This window comes from Coturnix japonica, chromosome 27 (assembly GCF_054131305.1).
Source record: "Coturnix japonica strain WE chromosome 27, WE-NBRP24, whole genome shotgun sequence".
In the NCBI taxonomy this organism is placed as follows: domain Eukaryota; kingdom Metazoa; phylum Chordata; class Aves; order Galliformes; family Phasianidae; genus Coturnix; species Coturnix japonica.
In genome coordinates this window covers 857,421-867,746 of record NC_140689.1, presented here as the reverse complement: position 1 = coordinate 867,746, position 10,326 = coordinate 857,421, and the positions used below count along the sequence as shown (strand labels likewise).

The following is a 10,326-nucleotide window of genomic DNA, read 5'->3' as shown; positions in this document are numbered from 1 at the left end:
TTCCATGGTGTTTCCTGTATATACCGGAAGAGCTTTACTCGCTGTAACTCTGCGCCGGAAGAGAGGCCGTCCAGTTTCCGGTGTGCGCCGGAAGAGACGCAAAAACGGTGGGAGGGGGAAAATGGCGGACAGCGCGAAGGGGCGGCCCGGAGCAGCGGGGCCGGGCGGGAAGGCGCTGACGGCGGAACAGGTGCGGGGCGGGGTTTGGGGACGGACGAGGGACGATCCCGGGATCCCGCGGTGACATCCCCGGTGGTTGTGGTTGTTGTGGTTGTTTGAGCAGGTGGTTGCTCGGTTCAACCGGTTACGACAGGAACAGCGCGGCCTGGCGTCCAAAGCGGCGGAGCTGGAGCTGGAGCTCAACGAACACGGGTGGGGGGACACGGGGGGTAACGGGACGGGGGGGGGTATGGGGTATGGGAATATGGGGGGGTGTGGGGATATGGGGGTATGGGGACATGGGGGGGGTATGGGGATATGGGGAGGGGCGTGGGGATATGGGGAGGGGCGTGGGGATATGGGGGGGCGTGGGGACATGGGGGGCACGGGGATATGGAGGGGTGTAGGGACATGGGGGGGGTACGGGGATATGGAGGGGGTGTGGGGACATGGGAGGCGTGTGGGGATATGGGGGGGTGTGGAGATATGGGGGGTTGGGGGTCATGGGGGGGGTACGGGGATATGGGGATGTATGGGATATGGGGGGGCGTGGGGGGTATGGGGATATGGGGTATGGGGACTGGGGACATGGGGGGCTATAAGGGGACATGGGGGTATGGGAATATGGGGGGGGTATGGGGACATGGGGTCATGGGGGGGTGTGGGGACATGAGGGGGGTACAGTGGTATGGGGGTGTATGGAGACATGGGGAGGGTGTGGGGATATGGGGGGGGTGTGGGGATATGAGGGGGGTACAGGGACATGGGGGGTATGGGGCTATGGGGGGGTGTGGGGACATGGGAGGCATGTGGGGATGAGGGGGTGTGGAGATATGGGGGTAGGGGGACATGGGGTATGGGAATATGGGGGGGGGTATGGAGACATGGGGTCATGGGGGGGTGTGGGGACATGGGGGGTATGGTGATATGGGGGTGTATGGGGACATGGGAGGGGTATGGGGACATGGGGAGGGGGGGGTACGGGGATATGGGGTTATGGTGACATGGGGACATAGGGGGGGGTATGGGGTCATGGGGGGGGTGTGGGGACATAGGGGAGGGGTATGGGGTCATGGGGGGGTGTGGGGACATGGGAGGCTACAGGGATATGGGGGGGTATGGGGACATGGGAGGCATGTGGGGATATGGGGGGGGTACGGGGACATGGGGGTGTGGGGACGTGGGGGGTATGGGGATATGGGGGGGGTACGGGGACATGGGAGAGATACAAGGATATGGGGGGGGTGTGGGGATGTGGGCGTTATGGAGACATGGGAGGAGGTATGGGGATATAGGGGGGTGTGGGGACATGGGAGGGCATGGGGACATGGGGGTGTGTGAGGACATGGGGGGGGTATGGAGATATGGGGGGTAGCGGGACTTGGGATTGTGGGGACATGGGGGGTATGGGATATGGGGGGGTGTGGGGACTTGGGGGTGTAGGGGGACATGGGGGGGTACGGGGATATTGGGGGGGGTGTGGGGACATGGGGGGGTATGGGGACGGGGGGGGTATGGGGACATGGGGTCTTGGGTGGGGTACGGGGACATGAGGGGTACGGGGATATGGGGGGGGTGTGGGGACGTGGAGTAGGGGGACATGGGGGGGTGTGGGGACATGGGGCAGTGTGGGGACATGGGGGGGTATGGGGACATGTTGGGGGGTACGGGGATATGGGTAGCAGTGAGTTGGGGGGGCACCTGGGCAATGGGGTGAGGGGGAAGAGAAAACGGGGGGACGTTAGGAATAGGGGGCAGCAGGGAATGGGGGGGGCACGGGGACATTGGGGGGTACCAAAGAGAGAGGGTGGGCAGAGGAATGGGTTGGGGGGATACTGAGGAATGGGAGGGTATGGGGGTGTAGGGGTGGCTGGGAGAAGATGGGGGTGCAAGGATATGGGGGGGGTGGTAACAGTGAATGGGGGAGGCATTGGGATAGGGGGAACCACGGGGGTGTGGGTGTCAGTGGGGATGGGTGTGTGAGGGACGTTATAAGGGGGGGGGATGTGAGGGGGATGGAAATGGGTGTGTGGAGGTGGGGGGGGGGGGACGCTGGGGGTGTCACTGGGGGTGTGAGAGACACCAGGATGAGGACACTGGATGTGTCAGGGGCACTTGGGGATATGAGGGGGACAGTGAGGATGTGGGGGGGGTCATCGGGTATGGGGGTGACTTGGGGAGGATGTGGAGGGCGTATTGTTGGAGATAGGAGTGACACTGGGGGTGTGGGGCTGCATGGAGGGGGGGGTTGCTCCTGGGATGAGGAGGAACATTGAAGGATGGTGGGAGCGACGCTGTGATGAAACGAGGGATGCTGGGTTGACGCTGGGAGCGCTGCAGGGTGACGGGGGGCTGACGGGACCCCCCCCCAACAGCCTCGTGATTGAGACGCTGCGGGAGGTGGATCCCACACGGAAGTGTTACCGCATGGTGGGGGGCATCCTGGTGGAGCGCACTGTCAAGGAGGTGCTGCCCGCACTCGAGGGCAACCGAGAGCAGGTAACTCCAAACCCCCCCGGCACCCACAGACCCCTCCGCTCCCTCCCATAAAGCCCCTAACGCCCCTCCTCTCTCTCCTCCCAGATCAGCAAAATCATCGAGTCGTTGAGCCAGCAGCTGCAGAGCAAAGGCCGCGAGCTGAACGAGTTCCGTGAGAAGCACAACATCCGCCTGGTGGGCGAGGATGACCCCCGGCAGCCCCCCAAGGACGGCACCGAGGGGGGCAAGGGCGGCACTGCCGGCGTCCTGGTGTCGTAGCCTTGTCCCCCTGCTGCCCCCTGCCCTCGTTGAGTGATTTTGTTGAATAGATGTGGGGATTTTGGGTCACAAGTGTTCTCTAGTTACGGGGCAGAGCCCTGGGAGGTGGCACTGAGGGCGGTGATAGCGGTGGCACTTTGAGGACGCCCTTGAGCTGCCCCATGGCTGCTGGTGGCCGCCTCCTTCCTGCACCACGTCCCTGCTGTGCCCTGGGCTGTGGGGGAGGGGCACACAAAGGTGTCACTTCTGCTGGGGGTGCAGGGGACAAAAAGCCACCAGGACGTTGTCCCCACTTGGATCCTGTGTCCATCTTGTGCTGTTTCTCTTCCAAAAGTGTGTTCCTTTGGCAAAGGGGATGTGGGCAGCTCATGGGGGGGTCAATAGGGCTGGCACTGGGGGGGGACAAGCGGACATGGGGATGCTGGGGGCACACACAGCGGTGTGGGGATGCAGAGACATGGGCTGGTACTGGGGGATTTGGGGGCATGGGGTGATGGAGGTGCTGGGGGTGGCATGGGGGACACAGGGACAATGGGGTGTGGGGATGATGCTGGTAATGGCACAGGAACACGGAGATGGGCTGGTACTGGGGGACATGGGGCCATGTCTTTATGTTACGGGGGGGTTGTGTGGCCCCAGGGCTGGTGCTGGTGGGGGGGAAAGGGACACACCCTGTGGGTGTGGGGCATTGTGGGGAGAGCAGCGGGAGGGGACACGGGGTTGTCCCCTGTCCACAGGAGCCGGTTGGGTGCTGGTGTGTGCCGGTGTGGGGCAGGGACAGGAGGGGACGTGTTGACTGTACACAGCCCACACCCACACGACGCTGGGTGCAGCCGGTCCCCCCCAGCCCCCTGCGGTGACTGTCCCCATATAACGTGGGAGCCACCAGCTCTGCCATCAGTACCTTCACCATGGAGGGGGACGCTGAGAAGGAGAGCCAGCTGGGCACCGTGCACGGCGTGTCGGGGCCCGGTACGGCTGCGTGCTGGGGGTGGGGGGCAGCTCTGGGGGCAGACAGGGGGTGACGCCATGTCCCTGCAGTGGTGCTGGCCTCGCGCATGGCGGGGGCGGCCATGTACGAACTGGTGCGTGTGGGACACGCGGAGCTGGTGGCGGAGATCATCCGGCTGGAGGGGGACATGGCCACGCTGCAGGTGTACGAGGAGACCTGTATCCTTGTGGCCGTGCCTGTCCTTGTCCCCTCCCGACTCCTGTTCCCCCGACCCCTCCAGTGACATGGTTCCCTTCTGTGAGTAACCTGGTCCCTTCCTGTCCCCTCTCATCACTCCTGATCCCTCCAGTGACCCCATCCCCTCCCGTCCCCCCATCCTCTCTTTCTTCCCATCTCCGTCCTGTCTCCTCTCTTGTCCCCTCCAGTTCCCTCATCCCCTTTTCTATCCCAATCTCTCTGTGCTCCCCCACCTGTCCCAGTCTCACCCACTCTCCCCATTCCCGTTCCCATGGCCCGTCCCCTTCTGTCTTTGAGTGCCTCTGTCCCCTCTGGTTTCCTTGTCCTCATCTTCCGTCTCTGTGGTTCCAATCCCGTCTTCATCCCCACATCCCCCATTCACATCCTTCTCCCCATCACCCACGTTCCCAACCTGCGTTCCCCACCTCCTGTCCCTATCCCTATCCCTATCCCTATCCCTGTCCCTGTCCCTGTCCCTGTCCCTATCCCTGTCCCTATCCCTATCCCTATCCCTGTCCCTATCCCTGTCCCTGTCCCTATCCCTGTCCCTGTCCCTGTCCCTATCCCTATCCCTATCCCTATCCCTATCCCTATCCCTATCCCTATCCCTATCCCACATCCCCCACCTCGCGCCCTCTTCCTGCTCCGTCTGCCGTCTCCTGAGCTCACCTCACAGCGGGGGTGCGTGTTGGGGACCCGGTGGTGCGTACGGGTCAGCCGCTCTCGGTGGAGCTCGGTCCCGGCATCCTGGGCTCCATCTTCGACGGCATCCAGCGCCCTCTGCGGGACATCGCGGAGCTGACGGGGAGCATCTACATCCCGCGGGGGGTCAACGTCCCCGCGCTGCCGCGACACATCACCTGGGACTTTATGCCCAGCAAGAGCATCCAGGTGAGGAATTTGGGGGGCACGCAGGGACGTGGACAGAGCTTAGGGATATGGGGACGCTGTCGTTGGCGAGAGCATCCAGGTGGGAACGTGGGAGCACCACCCCTCTGCTCACACTGCGGGGGCTGCCCACTCCCACTGCCGCCCGGTTACACTAATGGTCGCCCCATCCCAGGTTGGCAGCCACGTCACCGGTGGGGACATCTATGGGACAGTGACAGAGAACTCCCTCATCCAGCACAAGATCATGGTGCCCCCCCGCTGCCGCGGCACCGTCACCCACATCGCACCGCCGGGACACTACAGCGTCTCGGTGAGGGGTGGCTGATGTGGTGGTGGCATTGCACGGCGCTGCTGTCCCCAAGGGCACGGCAGTGGAGTGATGGCTTCCTGCGTGTCCCTGAGACGTGGTGGGGGTGGGCTGGTGTCCTCCCATGGCGCCGCTGCCCACAAACGCCCCTGAGGACGAGGTGGTGGCATCCTGCCGTCCCCAAATGCCCTCGAGAATGGGGTGGTGGCACCCCAAGGTTCTGTGGCCTCTACATGTCCCCAAACGTCCCCAAGGATGTGGTGCTGGAGCTGGACTTCGAGGGTGCGACCGAGAAACTGACCATGATGCAGGTGTGGCCGGTGAGACAGACCCGGCCCGTGGTGGAGAAACTGGTGGCAAATCACCCCCTGCTGACCGGACAGCGTGTGCTGGATGCGCTCTTCCCGTAGGGATTGGGATGCGATGAGATGGAAATGGAATAAGAGGGGGATGGGAGTGGGATTGGAATAGGGGGGGAGGAGGGGGGGGGGGATGAAGACGGGACTGGAATGAAATTTGGTGGAGATGAAATGAAATGTGGATGGGAATGGGAAGTGGATATGGATTGGGATGGGGATGGAAGTGGGGATGTGGGTTGGAGGGATTGGGGGATGAGGATGGTGGGCTCGGATAGGTGGGAACTGGGGACGTGAATAAGGGATGCGGGTAGGGATTGGGGGATGGGGGTAAAGAACAGGAACAACAGTGGGGGTGATAATGGGGAGAGGGAGAGGAGTGAGGACAGAGAATGGTGATGGGATGGGGGACGTGAGAAGAGGGAACAGGAATATGGGATTGATCTGGGAATAGAAGTGGGTGATGGACAGCATTGGGAGCAGGGTATGGGATAGGGGACAAGGAGGACAGAGATGAGGGAGAGCAGACAAAGTGGGGATGGAGGTCGGTATGGGGACAGATGGGGGCAGGATGGAGTTGGGGATGGGAATGGGTGTGGGCAGGGAGCGGCCATGGCTGGGTCTGTCCCCAGGTGTGTGCAGGGTGGCACCACAGCCATCCCCGGGGCTTTCGGCTGTGGCAAAACCGTCATCTCCCAGTCCCTGTCCAAGTATTCCAACAGTGACATCATCGTCTACGTGGGCTGCGGGGAGCGCGGCAACGAGATGTCTGAGGTGCTGCGGGACTTCCCTGAGGTGAGTGTGGCAACATGGGGGCAGTGGGGGGACAGCGGAGGGACGGCGGGGGGGCAGCGGGCCAGGTGGTGCCAACAGGGCTGCCCTCAGAGGGCTCAGCGGGGCCAATGCTGATGCTCAAAGTGGTGCCTCCCGCAGCTCACCATGGAGGTGGATGGGAGGACGGAGAGCATCATGAAGCGCACCACGCTGGTGGCCAACACCTCCAACATGCCGGTGGCTGCCCGCGAGGCCTCCATCTACACCGGTAGGGAACAGGGGACGGTGACGGTGCCAGCAGCAGCTCTGCCAGTGGTGCCACCCCACATCACCTCCCTGCCCCACCGCAGGCATCACACTGTCCGAGTACTTCCGCGACATGGGTCTCAATGTCAGCATGATGGCCGACTCCACCTCCCGCTGGGCCGAGGCGCTGCGAGAGATTTCGGGGCGCTTGGCTGAGATGCCGGCGGGTGAGGAACCAAGCATCCCCAGCATCGCCCTGGTGTCGGTGTCGCCGGCCGCGGGCGCTGGCGTTACCGTGCCACTCCCTGCCCCACAGACAGCGGGTACCCCGCGTACCTGGGCGCTCGCCTGGCATCCTTCTATGAGCGTGCGGGGCGGGTGCGCTGCCTGGGGTCCCCATTCCGCGAGGGCAGCGTCAGCATCGTTGGAGCGTGAGTGTCACCAGGAGGGGACAACACGGAGCCACCCCAACACACTGAGTGTGCTGCGCCCCACAGGGTGTCACCGCCCGGAGGGGACTTCTCTGACCCTGTCACCTCAGCCACGCTGGGAATCGTGCAGGTGAGCCCCACGTTGGGTGTTCTGCAGGGATCCCGTATTTGGGATTCTTGGGTCTCCCATGGATGTTCTGTTTTGTTTTCCTCGTGGCTCCCGTAATTGGGGTTCTCACAGATCCCATATTTGGGGTTTCTCATTGCTCCCATATTTGCGTTCCCGTGGATCCCCTATGGACCCCCGTGCCAACTCCCCCCCCCCCCGCCAGGTGTTTTGGGGTCTGGACAAGAAGCTGGCGCAGCGCAAGCACTTCCCATCAGTGAACTGGCTGATCAGTTACAGCAAATATTTGCGGGCACTGGAGCCCCACTACGAGCAGCTGTACCCCGAGTTCCCCACGCTGCGCACCCGGGCCAGGGAGATCCTGCAGGAGGAGGAGGATCTGTCTGAGATCGTGCAGCTCGTGGGGAAGGTGGGGGCGGGAGGGTGGGAATAGGATTGGGTGGGAGTGGGGTGGGGTGGCGTGGGGATGTGGTGGGAATTGGGATTGAGGTGGGGTGGAAGTGGCTGCGGTTGGGGATTGGGATAAGGATGTGGTGAGGATGAGGTGGGGAGGGGAGGGGGATTTGAATGGGATGGGGGGGGGATTGGGAAGGGGCTGGGGATTGGGAGGGGGATGAGATTGGTTTAGAATTGTATGGGATTGAATTGGGAGGGGGATGGGATGGAAACGGGATAGAGGTGGCATGAGACGGGAATAGGACAGGGATGGGTTGGGGATGGAGATAGTATGGGGATGGGGATGGAAAGGGATGGGGAGGAGAGCTGTGGTGTGGGGACGAGATCCACAGCATGGGGATGCTGCCTTCCTCACAGGCGTCCCTTGCTGAGGCTGACAAGGTGACACTGGAGGTGGCCAAACTCCTCAAGGATGACTTCCTACAGCAGAACAGCTACTCCTCCTATGACAGGTACCGTGTCTCCATGTACCCCTGTGTCCCCATGGCGTCCCTGTGCCACTGCCATGTCCCTACAGCACCCCCACATCCCCACACCACCTCCACAACCCGAAGCCACCTCGATGACCCCATGTTGTCCCCATCCCATCCTGTGTCCCCAAATCCCCATGCCATCCCCCTGTCCTCGTGGCACCCCCCACACCCATGTTCCACATCCATATCACCAGGACATCCCCCTGCCCCTATGCCACCCCCTTATCCCCACACCAAACCCACGTCCCCCCGTTCCCACATCCCTATCCCCATAACACCTCCATGTCCCCACACCCCCGCACCACCCCTGTGTCCCCTTGGGGTCCCCCACCGCCCCCCAGGTTCTGCCCCTTCTACAAGACAGTGAAGATGCTGCACAACATCATCACTTTCTATGAGCTCGCCCGACACGCCGTGGAGGCCACCGGGGGTGGTGAGCGCCGTGTCACCTGGGCTGCCATCCGTGAGAACCTTGGGGACATCCTGCACCGGCTGAGCACTATGAAATTCATGGTGGGAATTCCAAGGGGGAGGGGGAGGGTCACTTATGGGGAGCTGGGGGGTATTAATGGGGGGTCTGGGGGGACGTATAGGAGGGTTGGGGGACACTTACAAGAAATCTGGGGACACCTGTAGGATGTCACTTATTGGGGTTGGGAGATGCTTATAGAGAGTCACTTAAAGGGAATGGGTGGGACACCTGTAGGGAGCTGGAGGTCACTTGTAGGGGGCTGGGGGACACTTACAGAGGGTCACACATAGGGTGATGGGGGGTGCTTATAGGGGTCACTTATAGGGATTTGGGAGTACACTTATAGGGGGTTAGGAGGCATTTATAACAGGTTAAGAGGTCACTCATGGGGAGTCAGGGGACACCCAGAGTGACGCTGATGCTGCCCTCCCCCCAACCAGGATCCTGTGAAGGACGGTGAAGCCAACATCACAGCTGCCTTCACACAGCTCAACGAGGACATGCAGGCAGCCTTCCGCAACCTGGAGGACTGAGCATTGGACCCTCTGCTCCAATAACCCCCCTCACCCCAATAAACCTCTGCCCCAATAAACCACCCCTCACCTACACTGGGATCTGCCCTTGGGGTCCATGTGTCCTCATGGAATGGCCTGGTTTGCAAAGAACCACAATGATGATCCAGTTCCAACCCCCAGCTGCCAGCAGGGTCATGGACCGGCAGCCTGGAGCCGCATCCAGCCAGTCCCCACTCAGTCTGCAATCAATCCTTTGTTTACCACCTCGGTGCCCTGCTCCTTAACTGAGTCATTGAGACGGGTTTAAAGCAGCCGTGTGGGCTGTTACCTTCCTCTACCACGTTCCTTTCCCTTAAACATGAGTATTTTGTACTGGTGTATCTCAGAGGTTTGGTCAGGCTCTGTCTCAGAGCGGCAGCTGTTTTGTTCAGTGCTGTCATGGTATTAATGGTATTTGGTGTTGATGACGACGGCGTCTGGCTTTCCTTATCAGTGCTTTCCTTATCAATGCACTCACCTGGTCGTTAGATTTTGGTACATGAGTGTTTAGAAAGAACGCAATGGGCACAGGCGAAAGTGAAAAGCAACATCCATTTGATGCCATTTTACAGACATTCACGAGCACTTTGCAGCTTTCCTGGAGTTGGCCAAGTTTTTCTTTGCTTGTTTCTCCCCCCCCCCCCGCCCCTCAAAACACTGAACTTCGTTCATTGAACATTGAACTTTGTTCATTGAACGCCCTCCTTCTCCCCCCTTCCATCTTTCTCTTCTGTGCCCAAGGAGAGACCAAAGGAATCCTCCATCCCCAGCAGTTCTTCTCCCCGCAGTCTCTGCTGCCTTTTTGTGGCCGATCGTAGCATCGAATCGTAGAATAGAATTGTAGAATCTCGCAGGTTGGAAAAGCCATTTAAATTAAGAGTCACGACGCAGCCGTCCTCCCCCAGCTCTACCAGCCCCGAGCTTCGCATCCAGACGGTGGTTAAACACAGCCCGGGATGGGGACTCAGCCACCTCCCAGTGCTGAACAACCCCTTCTGTAAAGCATCTTGTCCTGATCTCCAACCTAAACCCACCCTGGTGCAACTTGAGGCCATTTCCCCTCATTCTGTCCCCTGTCAGAAGAGCCCAGCCCCGCTCTGCTGGTGCAGCACCTTTCAGGTACTGGAGATCAGT

At 61.3% G+C, this 10,326-nt stretch overlaps 2 protein-coding genes across 2 annotated transcripts; both read left to right on the top strand.

Annotated features, from left to right (window-relative positions):
- Positions 1-98: 98 nt before the first annotated feature.
- PFDN2 (prefoldin subunit 2) lies at positions 99-3,214 on the top strand. Its single transcript, XM_085524324.1, has 4 exons — positions 99-190; positions 284-372; positions 2,535-2,658; positions 2,743-3,214. Exons 1-4 carry the CDS (start codon positions 122-124, stop codon positions 2,914-2,916), a joined length of 456 nt encoding a protein of 151 aa, XP_085380450.1. The 5' UTR covers positions 99-121; the 3' UTR covers positions 2,917-3,214.
- Positions 3,215-3,653: 439 nt separating this feature from the next.
- Positions 3,654-9,620, top strand: LOC107324585 (V-type proton ATPase catalytic subunit A-like). Its single transcript, XM_015884730.3, has 14 exons — positions 3,654-3,888; positions 3,958-4,086; positions 4,782-4,996; positions 5,169-5,306; positions 5,558-5,709; positions 6,292-6,454; positions 6,593-6,701; positions 6,784-6,906; positions 6,996-7,110; positions 7,177-7,240; positions 7,443-7,646; positions 8,051-8,145; positions 8,508-8,679; positions 9,079-9,620. Exons 1-14 carry the CDS (start codon positions 3,828-3,830, stop codon positions 9,169-9,171), a joined length of 1,833 nt encoding a protein of 610 aa, XP_015740216.2. The 5' UTR covers positions 3,654-3,827; the 3' UTR covers positions 9,172-9,620.
- Positions 9,621-10,326: the final 706 nt, after the last annotated feature.

Coding starts and splice junctions, on each gene's coding strand:
- PFDN2 (XM_085524324.1), top strand. CDS start 122: ATGGCGGACAGCGCGAAGGGGCGGCCCGGAGCAGCGGGGCCGGGCGGG. Junction 373..2,534: donor CTGGAGCTCAACGAACACGG/GTGGGGGGACAC, acceptor CCCCCCCAACAG/CCTCGTGATTGAGACGCTGC. Junction 2,659..2,742: donor TCGAGGGCAACCGAGAGCAG/GTAACTCCAAAC, acceptor CTCTCCTCCCAG/ATCAGCAAAATCATCGAGTC.
- LOC107324585 (XM_015884730.3), top strand. CDS start 3,828: ATGGAGGGGGACGCTGAGAAGGAGAGCCAGCTGGGCACCGTGCACGGC. Junction 6,702..6,783: donor CGAGGCCTCCATCTACACCG/GTAGGGAACAGG, acceptor GCCCCACCGCAG/GCATCACACTGTCCGAGTAC. Junction 8,680..9,078: donor TGAGCACTATGAAATTCATG/GTGGGAATTCCA, acceptor CCCCCCAACCAG/GATCCTGTGAAGGACGGTGA.